The sequence below is a fragment of the Astatotilapia calliptera genome, chromosome 10 (genome assembly GCF_964374335.1).
Source record: "Astatotilapia calliptera chromosome 10, fAstCal68.1, whole genome shotgun sequence".
Lineage (NCBI taxonomy): Eukaryota > Metazoa > Chordata > Actinopteri > Cichliformes > Cichlidae > Astatotilapia > Astatotilapia calliptera.
This window is the reverse complement of record NC_137431.1, coordinates 20,794,112-20,815,846: the sequence shown is the minus strand read 5'-3', so window position 1 is coordinate 20,815,846 and position 21,735 is coordinate 20,794,112. Positions and strand designations below refer to the sequence as shown.

The following is a 21,735-nucleotide window of genomic DNA, read 5'->3' as shown; positions in this document are numbered from 1 at the left end:
ACGCACACACATACAAACACACGCACACACATACAAACACACACACACACACCCTACATGCACACATGGTGCCGTATGGCTGCCTCATCTGCCCGATGGGAAAAATTAACATTCTCGACATCACACACCATAAACTATAAACACACAAAGGTACAAAGTGACAATCAATAAATGCTGGCATTATGAACGCATGTGTGGACACACACTCGTATAAAGAGCTGATTTATTATCAACAGCTGAAGAAAAAAAAACTCAGAAAGCTCAGAAACTTTTAGAGAAATTTGAAAAATGGTGACAATTTTACACTTTTTTTCTTCACTTTTCCAAACAACCTCGCTTGGAGACGGGAGAAGTGAGAAATAGAGAGATTAAAAACAGAAAGCTGGAGATGCATAAAAAGGGGGGGGGGGGGGGTGCATAGGAAGAAAGGTGGATTTTTAAAACCAGATTGTAAAGTATCGATCCGCTCATAAGTGGATCACATATACTGATACACACATGCAGATACACTCATCGTACATAGACACATATACAAACACACGGAAAGTCACAGAGAGAAGACGAGCTCGGGAGAAAGAGATCTCATCTCATAAGGAGAAGAATGAAGCAATAATTCAGTGGTATTGAACTGCTGGCTGGCCAGAGAATCAATATCACCACACCTCCTCTTCTCCTCCTCCTTTTCTTCTTCTTTTTCTCCTTTTACATCAGTCCCCTCTGTCCTTTCACCCACCCAATTTCACTCGCTTCCCTCCCCTCCTGCTCTTTACCCCATTGTTTTTCCTCTTTCTGCACATTCTTTTGTTTCAACACCACCCAAAGATAACTAGAAAAACATCGCCATTTTACAATAAATGCACATGAGAAATCCTAGACATACACCACCCCCACGTCTTCTCTTCTGTCTCCCTCCTCTGTTCACATTTTATTGTGAAACAGGAGTGGATGGCCTGTCCTCATGAAACTTCAATGAGTATTGATCTGATGGCAGCTCTGGACTCTGGAGGAAGAACTAGGCTGGAGGATGGAGGGGCGGTGGAAGAATGGATGGACGGATAAAAGTGGCAGAAGGTGTAGTTAAGAAAAAAGGAAGGAGGTGAAGCGGAAGAGAGTAGGAGGAGGGGAGAGGAGGGAGTCATGCAGTGATGATTTCACAGGCAGAAGGGTGGCAGGATTTGTCGAGATGAAACAGGTTCAAGCTTCAGTGTCACCAAATCGTCCACCGTCTTGAAGCTGTTTATCTTTTTTTAGACTCATCATTGACACAACTCATATCATTGGATTAACACGGTGCTATGAAATGTATTTGCCCCCTTCCTGATTCCTTTTTGCATATTTATCACATTTTCAGATATTGTTGACAAATTTGAACATTAAACAAATAATAAACCAAGCAGAAAGGGAAAAGCGCCGAAAGGTGATCTCCTCTCAAAGACCAACACATCATGCAACAATGTAAAGAAACAACTGAGAAACAAAGTCAGTGGCATGTATTAGTCTGGAAAGGGTTACTAGCGAGTTCTAAGTCTTTGGGACTCCAGTCAGAGCCATTATCCACAAATGGAGAAAACTTGGAACGATGAAACTTCCCAGGAGTGGCCGGCCTGCCGAAGTCACTCCAAGAGCGCATCAACAACTTATCCAGGAGGTCACAAAAGAACCTAAAAAAACATCTAAAGACCTGCAGGTCTCACTTGCTTCAGGGTGTAGAAGACTTGCCATAAAAGATGGAACCATGAATTCTGCTCTACCAAAAAACCCTGAAGGTGAATGTCTGGCCATCAGTTCTTGCCCTTAAACTGAAACACACTTACATTACACAGCAGGACAATAATCTGATACCCACCAGCAAGTCCGCCTCTGAACACCTCAAAAAACTAAATAAAGGTTCTGCAGTGGCTTAGTCAAAGCCTGGACTTAAATCTAGTGCTGTGGTCTGACCTTAAACAGGTCATTCCTACTCGGATATCTTTGAGTGTGGATGAATTAAAACAATTCTGTTAAGAAGAGCGGGCCAAAACCCCTCCACAGCAACTTGAAACACTCATTGCCAGTTTTTGCAAACATTTGATTGCAGTTCTTGTTGCTAAGGTTGGCACAACCAATTAATAGCCTTAAGGGGCAGTTATGTTTTCACACAGGGACAGGTAAGCTTGGATAACTTTTTTCCCTTAATAAGTGAAATCATCATTTAAAAACGTCATTTTGCATTTACCCAGTTACCCAGTAAGTGTGAAAAATATGCAAAAAACTAAGAAGCCATGAAGAAGGCAAATACTTTTTCACACCACTGTACTCTATGTCCTTATGTCAAAACTGGCATCTGGAGACCCCCCAACTGATTGTAGTTGTCAGCATTTCTATGGTAAGTGAACCTAATCTGATACTACTAATGCCTTTTATAGCTGATGTGTAACCACTGGAGTGAGTTCTGTTGGGTGATCATTATTGTATTTTGCACAACTCTGTTGCTTGTGAAGCTCGCACACAAGAATTTCACTCACATGTGCTGTACCAATGTACCTGCACATGTGATGTGACAATAAAAGTGATTTGATTTGATTTGATTTGATGTTGTTGCTTCTGTGCATTAAGAAACTGCTAAATCTTTTGGGAAACCTGAACTTTTTGCTTCAAAATTCACACAAACTGTACATGTAACTACGCAAATCCATAAATACGCAAACATTCCCACCTTAAAAAAACATTTAGTTCTATTAATAAAGAGTCAGTTGGAGATACTTGAGGCCTAAGGTACTGAAACCGCTCAAAGTCATGCTTTTGTATATTTGTACATGAATGTGTGTGTGTGTGTGATATTACAGTTGGCATCGTCTCTAGAGATGTACAGGGAGCGTGGATCTGACACTGGCAGTTAATTTTGGCAGTTGATATCCCGCTGACTGTTAGGCAGCTGTTTTTCTAATTTTTGTTTTTCTCAACTATGACTAAGTTTAGTTTTCGGCTTTGTTTGTTTTTATTGCTTGAACACAAGCTCTCTTCACTCCTTTCGCCACCTCTCACCTGATTCTATTCTTTTCTGCTTTCATTTCTTCTTGCTCTTCTGCTCCTCCTTGACCTACTTCCTTCCAGACCACTCCATCATGTTCACATAATTATCCTATGTGGATCTTAAAAATCATAATTTGTCCAAAAACTTTCCTTGGAGCAGGGAGAAGTACTGTCCATGACAGTTTAACATCTGGTGTTTTTATAGCTCTGCAATTTATGAAGTTATCTTGCTAACAAATTGCGGTTCAGGACATAACAGAAACCAGAAACTTGGGTGTGATGTGATAATAAAACAGACATATATCTAAAACACACACACACACACACAGAAACTAGAAAACAACACAAGATATTCAGCTGCAACTAATTTAATAGTGCTGGATGTGGAAAGTACCCGATATCACTGCAGCTGCACACTTGGACATCACACACGTGCAGACACACCCGCTGCAGCCCACACCTACTGTGCATCCATTCATGTGTCCATTTGTCTTTGTCTTTTTTTCTACACTTATTCTTTAACTCAACTTAAGCATACATGGGTCGAAAAATGGGGTGAAGACACATGTTCAGCACATATAAATAAACACAGAAAATCCTTTAAAGCCGTCATCCTGACTGACAGAGCTTTCATGTCTCTACTTGAGTGACATATTGATTGTGTAAAGACTGCAGAGGGCTGTAATTGGGACATTAAAGTGAACACTAAACGCTCTTTAAAACCCTTTAGATTATACACCTGCAGTGTTATTATCATACAAGTGCTTTTGACACCATTAGCGACTGCACCAGGTTTATCCATCTCTGCACATATTTGCATTAACCGCCTGCACTCTATCAGGTCTGCTACCATTAATAATGGCAGTGTAATATCAGTTAGACTGGGCCGCCTCCCCAGAGTTAATGCTTATGTTTTAAGGTATGTATGTATTTATTGTAGATTATATTTATGTAGCTCTGCAGAGGTAAAACCTTAATAAATAAAGCTAAAACTATGCAAGGCAACTGTAGATGTCTCAAATAGTGGTGCAGAAATATACTCACTGCCATCAGGGACATATGTTCAATTGCTCATTAAAGTAAATATCTGATCAGCCAAACACATGGAAGCACCTTAATGCCTTAAGGATTGTAGATGTGGTCAAGACGACCTGCTGAAGTTTAGCTGTTCATGGCAGCTGTGGTAATGTAAAGGCTTAGGGGACACTATGACAACTGAGCATTGTCACAGCCTCATGTCCATCCCTTTATGACCACAGTGTACCCATCTTCAGATGGCTTTTTCTTTGCACAATAGCACGCCATGTTGCAAAGTTCAAAACATCTCAAACTACTTTCTTGAATATAATAATAAGTTGACTGTACTCAAATGGCATTCACGGTCAACAGATTTCAATCCAGTAAAACACCTTTGGGATGTGATGGAACAGGGAGATTGAAATCATGGATGAAACTGCAGCAACTGTTTGATGCTGTCATGTCAATATGGACCAAAATCTCTCAGAAATGTTTCCAGCACCTTGTTAAATCTGTGCCGTGAAGACTTAAAGCAGTTCAGAAGACACAAGGGAGTCATACCTGATATTAGTGTGTCTGATAAAGTGACCGGTGATCTTAAACTTGAATTTGATGTTGCTACTCAGTGACGTTATAGTCCCATGTGATGCCCAGAGTGTAGAATAAAGGCATAAAAGAAACAGGTCTGTTTGGCCTGTTTTTGTTCTCTTACATGCATCTGAAGAAACACAATTCAGCTTTAATTCATCACGTTTTCTTAACAGCTAGGCTTTCTTCAAGTTTTATAAATTTAAAATCTGAAGTCAAGCATTCAACATTTAACAGCGTTCTGCTTCGGGAGAATATCCACAGTAGTTGCTGAGAGATGTATTTTTCTCAGTTACAGTTTCCCAGCCCGATTTTGAACTGCCGACCTCTCAGTCACAAGCCCTCATCTCTAACTTCCAGGCTTCTGTTGGCTCATGCTGAGCAGGTTCATTATTTTCCAACCCAGTTTTGCCAGAAAAACCCCCCAAAAAACGCTTCTTGATACCAGCATGTTCCTTGGGAACAAAATGTCACAAAATGAGATGTCATCCTCTCTCCTCTCTAGTGAGATCTCCCCGTGCTGATTGCCATAGATGTTGTGATTCTGTCTGTTTATGCGCGCTCAGGCTGAGCACCGGCAACAAGAGCATTAAAGGTGCTACTCTAACTTGTTGTTTTTGAGAAAAGGATAGCATCTTTTGACTTATCATTTATCCGCTGAACTACTAGGAGGTTGAGGCGATGAATGGGAAGGCCTTTGAATTTTTGGTTTATCGTAAATCACCATTAATTTACACAAATATGAGTTTATTGTCTGACTTTGCCCCCAAGAAACACACAGACATATTCTGCTAAATGTAAATCTTGTAGGAAAGTCATCTTCCTGATGACTTAAAGCAAGAGGTGAGAGTGAGCTCTGTTTTTATCTCTCAAGGTTCATGACCAGTCCCTAGTTGTACATTTTACAATATATGACACCAGTGGGATTTTGCTGCAAATCAGCAAAATTGCTTCAGACCGTAAAAGTGGTTAAAAGCACATGGAAAAAAGCAAAGCTGACATTTCTAGAAACAGCAGATGGTGGAACAAGAAGTGAAAGGCTGATGGAAAATCTTATCATACATGTGTAGCCTATAAAAAAAATGTGGTAAAGAAGCTACAATATTGTTGTTGTTGTGACAGGAAGCCTTTGGGATTGTGGTAAAGTGCTTTTTAAAGGATGCAATCTGTGTTTTTATATTAAGATATGAGTTACATGACTTGCATGTCTATCACATAATTTAGAGTAAAATAGATAAATACTACCTGTCTCTGAGACTCCCTTCAGGAACATATACAGAAGCAAGTAGCTACAGAGACCCACAATATCTATCTGAGGGCTAAAATGAATTAGGTCTGCCTTTACCAGATGAGTATTTTATTTTTAGCAAACCAAGTCTAAGGCCTAAAGACTAGTTGGGGCACCCCTTTTAGCCTCCAGTAGCTAGGGATAAAAATCTGTTTTCCCTGACTTGTTGGTGAGGGTTGATGGAGGTCGTTGGCTGTCGCTTGGTTGAATCAGTTCCAAAGAGACTCCTGCACCAAAAAAAACCTGAAATCTGAAAAAAGCATCCTCCTCCTCCGTACAGTAGTGGTAAGATCCAGTCGTGAAATTTGAAGGTAATAAAGAGCCATAAAGTGCTTTCCCCTCCTGTTAGCAGCTAAGTGATGGACATATTAGAGTGAGCCTGTAATATCCAGCAGGAGTTGGTGGAGGTCTAGCCTGAAAGATGGATTTAGATGGACACAAATATAATGTGTAAAGTGGCACTTTGTGCTGACAAGCTTGCAGCATGAATTTAACAGGTAGTGATTTAGAGTTGTGTCCACAGCTTGTTTCTGTAGCCACTGATTGGCTGAATAAACACTCAATGCAGGTGCAAAGTTGAAAGATTTAAACTCCCAGTTATTGAGTTATGGGTTTATGTCAGAAAACTTTCCAGCTACACCCACAAGTGCAGCATGATGTCAACACTGGAGATGGAGTGTTTCCAGTTGTTCTCAGGAAAATTCCATATTACTTATTCCCTCTGTTTCTGTTTCTCTTTGTCCTCTCCAGCGTTAAACGAACCTACCATCGACTACGGCTTCCAGAGGCTACAGAAGGTCATTCCTCGGCACCCTGGTGACCCTGAGAGGCTGCCAAAGGTACCGAAACAGTTCACATTCACAACTTGCCCATTTGTACCACAGCTTGTTGGACTTAGAATAAAACAAGAACTTGTCTTTTGTTTAGGGATATTTCAAAAAGGACAGAAACTGTAGCTTTACAAAGATGTGAATGAAAGAACTTTGTGCTTATATTTTATTTGCTTTGTATATGCTTGTTTTTTATATTTCTGACGAGAATATGTGTTTTTAAATCTCCTGTGGGCTGTTCTTTTACCTCTTTGTGAACCCTTTGTGTGTCAGTTTCTTAGCTCCACATTTACAGGGTGAGTGCTTGAGTCTCTTCCAGATCAGAGAGTCATATCTGATTATTTGTTTATCAGCTGGAGATCAAGCAGCGTGTTTAAAGGTTCAGCAGATGTAAACAATTAGCACCAAACGATGAGCTCCGCTTTGATACCAAACTCTGTCATCTTGCTCTGTACATGCAGGATGACTTCTCTCAAAGTGTGTGTGTGTGTGTGTGTGTGTGTGTGTGTGTGTGTGTGTGTGTGTGTGTGTGTGTGTGTGTGTGTGTGTGTGTTCACAAGTCGACCTGTTTCAAGTCTGAAATTGTGTATCTGTGAAGGCAGAGGTCATGCCCTTGTAAACAGCTGCTGTTGATTGGTTCGCCATTCCTGCTGGAACTAGTCCATGATTGGCTGTCTTTGCTGTGACATCATCAAAGAGTGGGCGCTGGTCACGATGTGATGGATGTGGTGATACAGCTGTGTCATCACGGTCATGGTGACACCCTGGATCAACCACATGTGTTATCAATCAGATGTAATGTCCACCATCACCGTGGGAACGTGTTCAATACGTTACGCAATAAACATAACTGGTGGATTTGTTGCTTTCACTTATGGTAAACAGTAATGAGCTCACTGTTGCTTAAAAGCTAATAAACCTGCAGTACGGTCAAATTTAGAAATGAGATGATGAGGATCAAAACATCAACCTTCTTTATAGTAGGTGACCTGCTCTACTACCTACAGCCTGCTCTACAGCCACCCTGGATGGGGTCCTGGATGTCATAGTGAACATGTAGCTGAGTGTAATTATCATTTTTTCTTATTCTTAAGGTTTACAGTGCTCTGCTGAGATGAGCCAGAGACACAGATAATATCTGCGCCATAAATTAAGGTGTAAAATAGTTTAAAAAAAAAAAAAGGTCACATGTACAGTACAAAATGTGACCTTTAAGGCGGGAAAACTTTTAAAACCTTATTTGTGGCAAAGTCAGTAACTTTTCTCAGATATCAGCAATAGTTCCATACATGCATTTTGATATAACTGATCATTAAGATTAAAGTTGTAGCTTTCTCCTTTTTCAATGAGATAAAAGTTTGTCCTTGTTGCTGATAACTCCCCAGGGGCTTTTTAAGATGACTGCCAAGTGGAAAGACTTTCTCCTAAAAGTTCTGCTTTAGTTTGGTGATAACACCCCCAGGAGCTGCTCGAACATGGAAACCCATGTCATGAAGCTCCTAGACCACGTTATTTGTGCTGATTTTAATGCTGAAGGGGGTTTGTAGCTTATCAGCTTTTGAATCAGCAGAGCGTTAGCAGTTTTTATGCACTGGAGCTCAGCACTCAGCAGCCCCACTCTGTAACTTTACCCGGTCTGTCACTTTGTGTCTGAGTTTCTGTGGAAACTTCCCAAACTGACTTGTTGCATTGGTGGCATCCTACTACAGTACCACTCTGAAACTCAGTGAGCTCTTTAGAACATGCTTGATTTTATACAGCAGTGACAATGGACCGAAAAACATCTAAAATTAAATGTAATTCAGATGTAGGATCTAAGAGGTGCAGCCCAGTACTTTTGTCCATGTAATCTACGGTAGCAACAATCTGTTCTTAACATTGCCGCCTAACTCTATCTTCGCTTTATCCCATAACCATGCTATTTCCCTACTCAAACCTATACTATATTCACCGTGCACAAATATTCATAGTCTTGTCTGAGGATGGATCGCAGCTGTAGGGGTATGACCATCAACATTTTGTCTTAACCATTTAATCATGGGTGATATAGTAGTATGATTGTTATTTGGACAAGTTTTTCAAGTCACTGCTTTAAAGAATACATTTAAATCAATTTACAACCCAAACAATGGGATATTATGCAGCTCACTGTTGTGAGTTGTGAGTTGTGAGTTGTGAGTCACTCTCCTGGTCCATGACGCCAATGGTTCAATACTTCTCAAGAATAGGAACAGTTAATTTCAGTATATTTTTGCACTGGTTAAACAGGCACCTCTTTAATGGTCTGCGTATGCAGGCAATTCTAAGATAGTTCAGTGTAACTCATTACCTATGGTCCATTTGTTGTTTGTTGTGTTGCACTGGGCAGATTGAAAATGTGTTTTGCATTTTTAAGGCTTAACATAAATACAGCATACATTGTGCAAAAAGTTATCGCAGTCAGGGATGGATATGAGGAATGAAGCCAGCCCATCAGAGAAGATTTAACTCTTTTAAAAGCTTTTCTGAGCAGGCCTGTCCTGTTTCAGCTTACTATAAATGCAATAAGTGCTGCAGAAAAATCTGTGCAGGAAATGAGGTTCGCAACCTGAAGCGTGCAATACCATAAGTGATGTTAGTAGGAGCTTCTGGTAAAGGCTGAGTCAGAGAAGTGACTGACTCACTTTTTCAAGCATAATCGGACTTTCTGCTTAATTTGTGAGCAAGAGACACGCCCTGCTAACATGTAATACATAATGCTTCCAGCTTGTTTTGTTGTGTTTCACATGAAATCGAAAAGGGGGGGAATAATAAACTTAGACCACACTGAAAAATCTGCTGTGTTTGAGTTGAAGCTTTCTGCAAAATATGCTGGTAATGTGACAAAATTGCCACTTAACTAACTGGCAACACTGGATGCTAATTAAGTTTTTTCTTCTGTTTCTTCTTCTTGCACATAGCAGGTGTGCATTCCTTAATCCAAAAAACTCTTCATGAGAAAAGTGATGAAAAGTGAAATATTTAAAGGGGGAGTTGAGCAATCTTGCCTTATCTCGGCCTTAGTTGACATATTTTCTTATTTTGGCTTAAGTTTGTCAGTTAAAAAAAAAACAAATGAGCACGCCGAGCAAATAAATGTATCCATAAATACCTTTAGAACCAAATATTATCACATCTGACCCCAAAGCACTATAAAGTATTTTTTTCTTGGCCTGTTTTTTTTATTTCATTTTATTTTATTTTTTTACTCCCATCAAAACTGGTCAGGCTCATTATTGAAGCCATGGAAAATATTTTTATATAAAGCTACAATCAGAGCAACCAAAGTAATGCCATGCATTGATCAGGTGTCACACTGAAGCAACAGATGATAAAGAATTAATCAAAAGCCAAACATGAAGCATCTCCCAGAGATTTTCAGTCATGGTGAGATCAAGATGAAGTTCTTCGGGAGCATGAGAAGTGAGGTTTAAGATAATAAGCGTCTGTTCACCAAGGGACATGTCACAGTTTCTTCAGGCACAGGGTAAAGGGTGAAAAACATGGCAAATGAGTTCAGATCACTTTTGAAATTAGACAATGATTGACAAAAGTCTGAGAAAAACAAGTGTACAATCCCATCTCCCCCTCACCTCTGTTCATGCATTTCTCTGAGGCTTACAGCACTGTGGAGCCAATTTACAAAAAAAAGAAAGAGATCATTCTGATGACATAAAGCTTTTAAAGCCAGACTTTATTTGAATACAGTCTGTACTTTCTTTGTTATTAACTGTGTTATACCGTCAGTGCTCCCACTTTAGATCAAGGTTCATCGCACATGCTTGTATCTGCTTCTGTGTGTGAGTGTGTCTTTGTGCGTGTGATGCATGTGTGTGGCCGTCGCTGGGTAATTCATCATTTTGTAGCCGTGTGGTCGATCAAACTGAGACTTCATTATTGCTGCTCACCAAAGAGAGAGGGAGAGAGAGAGAGAGGGAGGGACTGCATGGGGATTTGTCTTATCTGTTAGTGCGATGCTGGATACATAAGAGAACAATATGAAAATGGTTATAATGATGGCGAGTATGTGCATGTGAGCAGGTGAGCGAAATAAGTTTGGGCGATGGAATATAGTGGGGGTGTTTCGGTTGGCGCCAGAGCCACACACATGCAGACACACACACGTGTACACACACCACAGTCTTGGCTGCTCATCCTGAGAATCGATCAGCCCATTTATCGAAGTTATAGGAGTTTGTTTCCAGGCCTAAAAAGAAGACAGACGGACAGACGGACAGACAAACAGACGGGGCAGTGGAGTGTGTGAGAGGATTACCAGTGGACAGCCGATTCGATAATTGTTCAGTGAACATTCAGGGGATTTTGTTGGCTACACACACACAAACACACACAAACACACAGCAATATTCAGCTGCCAGTTTGTGTCACTGTGATCTCTTCAACATCCAGCCATATGTACGTGCACGTACACTTTCTGTACACAGCGACGCACATATGGACCGTTACGCCTGAAGACACATACAGTAGGCTGTGTTTTCAACATCACGAGTGTCATTTTATTTTGAAAAGTCAGCAACTTTTCTATAGTGGTTTCCATCGTTTTTAACATTAACCTGGTTTTAATTCATAAAACCTGAAGAATAGTTATGAGAATTCCCCATCAAATCGCCATTTTAAGGTTATATTTGTTCAGATAATAATCTTGCTTCTTATCTGGGGTAAAGATACATTTTGTAAAATCAAGGGCCAAATTTTGCATGTGCACATCACCCACCCACTGCTCGTCATCTGTGTGAGTGATTGCTCAGTCCTCACTCGATGTTTTACCTCAGTAAAAACTTTTCTATTAAGTTTCATTAAGTTCATTTTGAAAATTATCCTCCCTGCTAGAGTAAAAAAGATGATAAGTCTGGGTTTGCTTTAGGGTGGACCCGAGAATGCAGTGTTTCTGCCTCTTCCTCCCTCATGGTGTGACGCGACGCTCAACTCGAGGCTTCAAAAGTAAAGTCCACAAATTCACTTCAATTCAGTCTTACTTAGAGCCAAATCACAACAACAGTCACCTCAATGATGGTGGTATATGTTATAAGGTAGAGACATGAACAGGTGATGCTTCAGTGTCGTAATGGAAGTGAATTGGTGCAGTTCACACATTTCTTTTCTTGGTAAACGGTTATTTGGGAAGCATATTTTCCTTTTGTTGGATCATTCGACACAGACACGTCTCTCTCTTTTCCTTAAGTTCAGGTTTTGGGTGTTCATGGTTTTAAAGGTATGTGTCACCCTTGTAAGAGTGGTGACTTCCTCTGGTGACTCACTCAGCTGACATTGCTATGCAACTCCTTTTGATGATGTCGTACATAACTGAGGTCATGTCATCAGCATCACCATTATGAGTAATTGTGGTGATGCATGAACACACATATTTGAAACTACTCTAAATCCGTGTGTGTGTCACACATATCTTTGTTGACACCACCTCACCACCCATGAGAAGAAATAAAATCTGAAGCCTCAAGTACTAACACTATCTGGCAGCGTTTTTAGCAAGAGAAGAAACGCTCCCTAAAGGACGTGTGTATGAGTGAACACGTCAGTACCTCTGTATCTGTGTGTGATCGGACCTGATATCTCCCGTGAGTCCACATGTAAAGTATGACATCATCTCACTGCGAGGTGTGACCCTGCATGTACGGCATCCCTAATGGCGCATTAGAAGCGGATCGGGCAGCTAATGTGCCAGCATTAGGGAGGAATAAGTCATGTGTGTGCCGTGTCTGTGCCGGCCTGGCACACGCACGTTACACACACATCTGACCCCGCAGAGACTCGGCTCAGCATTTCCTGGTCCTAATGCATACAACATGTGTGTGTCTGCGTGTGTGTGTAATGTATGGTTATCGCATTAGTGCTGGTCATAACTCAGACAGTAAAAGCACCTAGACACCTCCTGTTATTCTTTCTCTTTGCCAGCAGATCTGCCTTCCCTTTAGCTCACCTCCCGCCTCTCTCTCTCTCTCTGTGAGTCTGGCAGACGAACTGTTTGTCTGCATTTTTACCCGAAACAGACAGGAATAGATTATGCTAAAGGTTACAAAAGTCTGGAGAAGCAGTTATATAAACTCAATCAAGGACTTGCATCCTTTATTCGATCCAATGTTGAGTTGGAAAAGTGACAAAACACAAACGCACAAAATTGAAATGACAAATGAGTGCTTGTCAGGTATATATTCCATAAATACCTGACAATAGATGAAATGTGACATGATCAAGAAAGAATCAAGCAGAGATAAAAAGCTGTAAAATTGGACTTTATTGCAGCAATTAAAGTAAACAAAAGGATTCATGGTTAACAAGTAAACATTTCAGAGATGGTTTCCATCACTTGTCATAATTCATCATTATCCGCAGTAAGCCGAGACAGCAGTTGATGGGCAGAAACACGAAGGAGGTGGTTGATCCAAAAACACCCCAGTGAGTTTTGATTTGGTGATTTGCATGTCAAAAACATCCATGCAAACATCTAAACTTGGACAGGATTATGGAAATAAGTAATAAAGTCCACTCTCTGTACCTAAACTTTTACATGTAAATCACCAGATGAGCAGTTTTTAAACGGAAACCTGAAATATTTAGACACGTGCAACTTTTTAAGCAAATTTGAACTTTTTACCTAGTTTCTGAAGCGGCTGCAGGCTGTCGAGGCCCATAGGACGTCAAAACTGGATCGTTGGGCTTTTTGACAACCCGTTAAGTCTCATTCACGTCAGCTAAACGTAGCTGGAAGTGTTACTTATCTGTATTAGCCAGGAGGTAATCTGACGAACATACTTTCCTATTTACGGACAAGCACAACCTGAAAGATTAATTAGGTGATGTATGTGTGCGTCTAAATATGAACAAAGTATTCAGAGTGCATCGATTCCAGACACTTGAATCACGTAGCAGCCAAAGCCTGCAGACCTGATAATGATGATGTTACCAGAGGATCATCTTTCCTTCCCGTTTATCAGCTACTGGCCTTACTGGAACCACTCGAACAGTCAGGATCAGATTTCTGTGTGTGTGTGTGTGTGTGTGTGTGTGTGTGTGTGTGTGTGTGCGTGTGCGTGCGTGCGTGCGTGCGTGCGTGCGTGCGTGCGTGCGTGCGTGCGTGCGTGTGTGTGTGTGTCTCAGCTCACCAGTCTAATAATGAGAGGTTAACAGAGAGGCAGCCAGACCATAATAATGTGTAAGAGATTGAATTTAGCACCGTGGACAGGCACACTAAAACTGCTGACTGGCTCTGTGACCTCACACACGCACACACAGACACACACTGATGGAGAGGCAATATGTTCCACCAGGCACAAACTCGCAGGAGAGCACACATGCAGCCAACTGTAAGTACGTGTGTGAGCGTGTCACACGGTGCAGGTTAATACTGTGAAGCACAGAGTAATTTTCTGTCTGTCACCGGGCAGCCTCACGCTGTGGAAACGACAACACATTAACTGTTAAACAAGACACCTTAGACCCCGGGGTGGGCGCAGAGAGAAAGAGGAAGAAACCAAGAGGGCGGGCGGGTGAGGAAGCAAGGAGAAACAATAAAGAGGCTTGGCAAAAGAGCAAAAGGGAGTGGAAGACGGAGGAGACGATTCCCAGCATGTGTGCAAAATGGCAAAAAGCAAGTGGAGGAGAAACACTTGAAGCTGGACCAGGAAAGCAGAAGAAGGGGAGGGTGTGGGGAGGACTGACATGAACAAGTGGGGGAGGGGAAGGCATCAAATCCTCAAATAACTGATTGCACTTTCCATCACAAGATCCAGAAAATGTGAATGAAAACTAGCTTAATCTGGCTTTATTGGTCACCTGGCCTGTTAAACAAATAGAGCAGCACGAGACCAAAACTACTCACACTGTGGTCTATTTTGAACAGAGATGCACAGCAGAAGAGCCTGCAGCACTTTAGATTGACTTCAGAGTATATTTTAAATACCTGTCACCTTAAGATGTCATTAAGATGCACAGGCACATAAAAGCACTTGACTTGACAGCAGGTAATCTGCCTTTAAAAGGACTGAGGAGCAATTTGTTTATCGTGAGTAGATGGTAAAATGGATGTGAAGTAAGGGGAAAGGGAATGCACATGTGTATCATTTAGCAACTATTATAAGTGGAAATTATGGGTGTGCCTTCAGGTGTGTGAAGCTCAATTTTACTTTATGGATTCAAAGTTTTTCATACTTCCCGTCTCTTAAGGAAATGTAAGTAGAAAGAAGGAGACAGTTACAGGTGATTAACTGTAATACGTGCTGCTGTCTTCAACTTTTCTCTCTCTTTGTGTCAGGAGGTCATTCTGAAGAGAGCAGCAGACCTGGTGGAAGCCCTCTATGGTTTGCCTCATAATAACCAGGTACACATGCACACACCGCATGGAAAGAGGGAAATCAGTACTTTGCCATTGTGTTTATTCTAAAGCGCTTTCTTCTTCCTGCAGGAGATCATCCTCAAACGTGCAGCAGACATCGCAGAAGCTCTTTACAGCGTTCCTCGAGGTCACACCCAGCTTTCCAGTTCAACTCACAGTGGCATGATGGGAGTCAACTCTTTCACCGGGCAGCTGTCCGTCAACGTATCCGAACCCTCACAAGCCAATCAGGGTAAGAATTTGTCATCATGCTGTTTAGTAATTGCCATTAAATACTTAACATCGCTACAGCGCAGCCTAAAAACACCATATGAGCTCATTTTATTACATATTTGCAGGAACATGTTTAAAATCGGTTTAAAGGGAACTTTGTAATTTTTGGTTTTAAATCAAAGACAGGATATTTGTTTCTTTATCAGCCATCCCATAGTATTTAATCTCTATAAACATATATATTTATTATATATATTTATATACAGAATCTGAAGGCAAGACTCAAACTCTCTGGTCTCTGTTTGGAGCTACCTGACCTACTGACCAATCATGTTTAAACAGGCTTCAGCTACATCTTCTTCCTCTTTAGGCTGCTCCATATAGAGGTCACCACAGTGGATCATCCCAAGCATCCTCCTCTGTCACACCAAACCTCTGCATGTCACTACATCCACAAACCTCCTCTGAGGTCTTCCTCTTTTCTTCCTGCCTGGCAACTCTATATTCAACATCCTATGTCCATTATATCCACTTTCCCTCCTCTGCACATGTCCAAACCATGTCAATCTTCCTCTTGGCAAGGAAAAAAATCACTGTGCAAAGCAAAAGAGGGGTTTCATTTTCTGAAATTCTACCTCAGGCCCATTGCCAATTTAGTTTTGTTTATTCACTATTTTAAATTTTAATTTATAAAAAAAAGAACAATACATGGAACGGGAAGTCTGTTCTTTGGCTACACTGGAAGCCCTGGAAATCTTCAATGTCCACACACTCCATGCTTCCACTGTTCCACTTTCTGTGGAGTTCTGTTCTGCAACCAGGAAAATGCTAAATTGAAACTTCCCGTGTGTGGAGATGTGTATTATAAATTATTTTAATTAGCATCACTTCAGTCCTTTTTCCGTATTTCCAGCAGGTTTTGTGCGCAGCAGCAGTAGTGTGTCACCCCACGGTTATGTGCCCAGCTCCACACCTCAGCAGACCAGTTACACCTCAGTCACCAGCACCATGAATGGCTACGCCAACAACACCGGCATGACCAACCTGGGAGGCTCGCCCACTTTCCTCAATGGCTCTGCAGCCAACTCGCCTTATGCTAGTGAGTGGATCTGTGCACCTTTACAATGTGTTTGCACCGCTGCCATTTAATTTCAGGTCCTCCACACTGCCCACATACACCATCAGTACCTTCAGACTCACAGATGAAAGCAGCACCATGCACTCACATACAAACGCATACTGAACCGCGCACGCGCAAAATGCCTGTGGACAGAAAGTGAAAGTCTCAGATGTGCTGTGTGGAGATTCCCCCATGGGGCTTTCTGTCACAGCGTCTTCAAAAACAATCACCAACTCACGGCTCATCGCTCCATTTTGTCCTCCGTCCATCTCTTCCCTCCTTCCCAGAGTGCCTTTTATCTGACAGCCACACCTCTTCTCCCTCTGTTGGTTAATTGCATCCCATTTCCATTTAGCAGAAAGGAAAGACCAAAAAAAAAAGCAGAGAGGGAGGGAAGAGTGGAGCCACGTAGAGAGAAGCGAGATTTTTTTGTTTGAGAAGAGTAAACTGGAAGACTGGAACCATCTGGTGACACTTCCCATGAAGTTCATTTTAAGCCACATGCAATAGATGGACATCTGACAACTCTGGAACCTGATTTGTTTACAATGAAAAGCAAATTTTGCCTGTATTTGCACACCATGAGCACACTTTATATCTCAAATAGGGAAGAAGGTGCTCCCATTTCATTCAAAAGAGAATCAACTATTAGTTTCTGAAGCTTTAATCATTTTTATTTTAATTTCTGTCTGCTCTCTCCTGTCTCTCCAGTTGTTCCATCCAGTCCTACTATGGCCTCCTCCACCTCTCTTCCCTCCAACTGCTCCTCCTCTTCTGGTGTCTTCTCCTTCTCTCCAGCCAACATGGTGTCAGCAGCAGTTAAACAAAAGTCCGCCTTTGCTCCGGTAGTCAGGCCCTCGTCGTCCCCTCCACCCTCCTGCACCAGTGCCAACGGCAACGGGCTTCAAGGTAATTTAGCATGTTAGTCTATCATATGGTGCTTCGAGGTAGGATTTTCCCCAGCACATGAGTTTAGGATGATTTCGTTCCTGTTTTTTCAACTAGTCTGTCACATCATCCTCTAACTCCTCTCAGATCCTTACTGCATTGTGAGCACATGCACACACTGTTTTAGGGTTAAATATTTTAGATTAATGAGTTTCTTTGGTCCAAACTGGTCCCAACATCCCCTGTGGCGTTCCTGTTTATTAGTGAAATAACGGAAGAGCTATTGACTGGATTGTAATGAAAATGGGTACAATGCTATTCCAAATAGATTCAATTCAGAGTCTCGAGAGTCTGCATGCTTATGGTAATAAGGTGATTCTGGGCTAAAATGACTTTCACTCATTAGTATTAATTTTCTCTTTTCTGCGCTACAGGCCTGAAACACTACAGGCAACAATATCTGTGGTGTAATGAGGCTTATCCAACTTAAAAAATGCTAAACTAATTCTCCTCTCTTAACTTTGCCACTTTTGAATAATAAAAATATCCCTTCCAAAGCTTTAAGTTGAATCTGGAAAGTTCTCGTCCCTTGCCACTTAGAATAGCCCTTATACACCGACATAAGTTTATGACTGGAAAAGGAAGGAAAATGTAAACGCGGAACTTTAATTCAGTGTTATAAAAGTGCAGTTAATGGGTCAGTGGCAGCATTTTATGAAGCTGCAAGTGCAACAAGAAAATAATCCAATGCTGTATTTCTTTCAGTCCTAGCTCATGTCACATTACGCTATATAGCAGCTCAGAATGAGACCAAGGCAACATTTCTCTTCTGTTTCATAGCAGACTAAACATTATCCAACACTTACAAATACAGCTGCTATTAAGAAATGTTGCAGTCTCTATAAAGGTTAAAACGCCATAAACAACCACAAAGATGACAGCCACCTTCCCCTAAATCAGACAAACGCTAAATAACTGTGTTGGATGTTAACATTTGCAGCCCTCAGAATATTTTTGGTTCCCCAAGGCCTCAGCCATACAGGCCTAGAGACTAGTTGGCAAACTGATGCCAGCTTGCCATTGCTATGGAAAGGTATGTGCTACCTAACCAGCTGGTTTAACGTTTCTGGAGGTTGCTGCCTGTTCCTAGTTGAAATCAGTCACATAGACTGATTTCATGAACTAGACGTGTCCTTGATTCAACACAGCTGACTTAAATGGCTAAATTACCTCCTCAACATGTCTTGAAGTTCTCCAGAGGCCTTGTAATGAACTAATCATTTGATTCAGGTGTGTTAACCCAGGGTGGGATCTAAAACCTGCAGGACACCAGCACTTGAGGCCTGGAGTTGCCTACCCACCCCTGCTGTAGACGGTCTTGTCTACAAACACCGTCCAGCTACTTTCCAAACTGTAGCAAAACTGTGAAAAGTGTAACGCAAACTGGAAATGGCGATTGTTTGACTTTAAAGTAAATGTCACGTGTTTTGAACCATATTGGTTACAGGTATAACCTTTACTTTGAAGGCAAACCTTCTTTTACCATTTTGTGTTGCACTTTTTCACGTTGTACTCCCACTCGGCAAGTAGTTAGCAAGTATTTGCAGACAAACGTGAAAAACTACCGACAACAACAATAACTTTGGTGATTTGTGAGAGTCACCAACCTCCAGCAACCACTGCTAGCCATTTGAAGAATGTATCATGTCCAATATGGCAGACAAAGTGCGCATTTGTCACATCTGGAAACCTTAATACCTCTTTAGGAGCAGCGCCATGGTTGCCAACAGGCTGTCTCTAGGCCTGTGTAACTAAGAGTAAATTGGCAAGCAGTGACCAAAACTTTGAGAACGCCACGTTTAAACTATTTAAATAGCTTTTTTTTTTAAACTTTAAACTATTGTATCTAAGTTTTATTTTTGTTTTGCTTAATAGTTTGGATTAAAACATTTTCAGTTCTTTTTCCTGTCTTTTCTTTTTACTTCTAACCTCCCCTCTTTATTATTCCTCTGAACTGCCACCCTTCCCTTATCATTTCTCCCTTCCTCTCTCTACCAGATCAAACATTTGTGGACTCTAGCAAGTACTCAACAGCCAGCTCTCTACAAGGCCTGGCCTTCACCTGAAGTATGTTCCTCTACTGATTCTTCCTTCAGCTCTGTTAACTCATTACATTGGAACATTTACTCAACTAATTTCACTGAAGCAACCATTGCCGTGTTTCACATCTTCCACTGAACGATTGCGCAAACACTTTCCTGCTTTTTCACCCTTGTACGGCTTTTCTTTCCCTCTCTCCCGCCTCATCGCCAACTCTTCATTCTTCTCGTGTACAGATCAAGAAATTTGTTTTGCTGGGTAACTCCTCCCTGTCTTCCTATTGGCTGGGAAGAAAGATGGGAAGTTAGATATTTACAAAGACCCCCACCCAAAAAAGACATTTGGAGTGGAAAATTTATTGCTCAACATCACTGGCTTTGTGTAGCTGTATGTGAGCGTGTGTGTAGAGTGAGCATGTGCGGGGGTGTGGGAACTCAAAGCGTAGCCTCAAAGCACAGCTGAAATAAACACATCCCACTTACAGCTCCACACACACACACACACACACACACACACACTTTCCTCTGTCACAGACACTGGGTGATCACACACTAGCAGCTTACTAGGGAGCGATCAACAATGACAGCTGTTCGACTCTCTTGACAGTTTTTACAGTCAGTCTACCTGCTCCATGGTGTGTGTGTGTGTGTGTGTGTGTGTGTGTGTGTGTGTGTGTGTGTGTGTGTGTGTGTGTGTGTGTGTGTGTGTGTGTGTGTGTGACTGAAAGGAAAAAACTGGAGGTTTTACTGAAACAATTTTGTCATGCTGGTACTAAAATAAATTAATCCTTTTTTTCTTGATAGTTTTCACTCACTGTGAAATAAAAAACTGTTCACTTAATAATTTCTCCAGTTTGCTGTGCACATTTCATGGGAACATACCTCTGTATTCAAAGCAACAGGGGCCCACCAAGGATAATGTGCAGGGCAAAGGTAGGGGTCAGGCACGCAGTAGTTGTGGTTACGGTTGGGGTAATTCTCCAGGAAGTGAACATAATGTCCAAAGTAATGTCCTCTGAAGTGATGTAAACGCGGCTCTGTGTGTGCGACATGTATGTGTGTGTCACTTTTGGGCTGAGCTCTGCTTCTCACATGTTGACACCCATCCCTCGGGTTTAAAGGCAGCACATGCCATGATGCAATCTGTCAGGCACACGTACAAACGTACAGTTAAAATATGCCAACTGTTGCTGCGCATAATTAAATGTGTGTGAGCTTAAAAGATGCGTCCCCGCACCACTTTACTGATTTATTTGTCTATTGATGTTTTAAATGTCGCTTCAGTCACACAGCTGCGCAGATGGGAAAACATATTGATGTATTTAAAGGGGGGATTTTTTATGATGATGAAATATTTGGCTGTGTTTTTAACAGTTAATTTTTCCTTCTCTTCACCTCCTTCCTCTCCCTCTTTTCTCTTTTTTTTCTCTTTCTCCCACCCAGCAGCAATCCCGGGAATGATCGTCCCACCCATGTAAAAGTGTGTGTGCATGATTTTGTGTGTGCGTGTGTGAGTGAGAGAGAGAGAGTTGAACCAAGCACACTCTCACTGATCGTGGTGGAGGCTTCAGTGTGAGTCTGACTCTGGTCGGCGATGGAAGGAGTTGTCCCGATTTGAAGGAACAAACCCAACTCAGGCCCTTTCTAACACAACAAAACAACTTCGAGAGAAAAAGAAGAAGAACAAAAAACAAACTGTTTGCAAGAAAATAAGTTGTTTAGACTTTGTACACCTTGATGCTTTTTATAGGAGAACGGCCACGCCTCTTACAACTCTCCAAGGACACAGGAAGTGTATTTATTTTGGAGAGAATCCACTTCCTCCCATGAGTGTTTGTTGACTTTTTTTTTCTTTTCACGCAACAGTTTATGTGTGATAATCATCTTCTAACTGTAACCTACACGAGGTGGTTTCTATTTAAGAAGTTTTGTCTTTAATGAAGGAGTAAAATGTGAAGCATACCTGATAATGATGAAGTGATGATGAGTCAAAATGATGATGAAGTCACAGGGTCAAATCCAGCCAACACAGACAAGCCAAACCAGACACACACTCACACACGCTTTCACTTCTCTTTGCCAAATCCTTGCCACGCCAAGAGGAAAAAAGAGGAAGCTTCTTATCCGCATCTGATGCTCCAGTTTTAGCCATTTAAGAAGTTTACTTTGAGCCTCCTCTACATACATCTGTCCTGCATCTTCAGTCTTTCAGCCAACAGACTTGCTTCACTTGTAGTAGAAGATAGATTTGACAGTAGATGCATGTAAAAAGGAAACAAATGATCACAGAT

At 41.5% G+C, this 21,735-nt stretch overlaps 1 protein-coding gene across 6 annotated transcripts in view; it reads left to right on the top strand.

Annotated features, from left to right (window-relative positions):
- LOC113030084 (transcription factor COE1) overlaps nt 1-21,076 on the top strand; it is a 107,972-nt gene extending 86,896 nt beyond the window's left edge. Inside the window, exons 11-17 of one of the 6 annotated variants that reach the window (XM_026181173.2) lie at nt 6,656-6,744; nt 15,044-15,109; nt 15,194-15,356; nt 16,251-16,436; nt 17,169-17,366; nt 19,404-19,472; nt 20,888-21,076. In XM_026181173.2, the coding sequence (XP_026036958.1) occupies nt 6,656-6,744; nt 15,044-15,109; nt 15,194-15,356; nt 16,251-16,436; nt 17,169-17,366; nt 19,404-19,471 (770 nt within the window). In that variant the 3' untranslated portion in view covers nt 19,472; nt 20,888-21,076. The remainder of the gene's footprint in view (nt 1-6,655; nt 6,745-15,043; nt 15,110-15,193; nt 15,357-16,250; nt 16,437-17,168; nt 17,367-19,403; nt 19,473-20,887) is intronic. The other 5 variants (XM_026181175.2, XM_026181174.2, XM_026181178.2 and 2 more) reach the window with 5 other exon arrangements.
- Nucleotides 21,077-21,735: the final 659 nt, after the last annotated feature.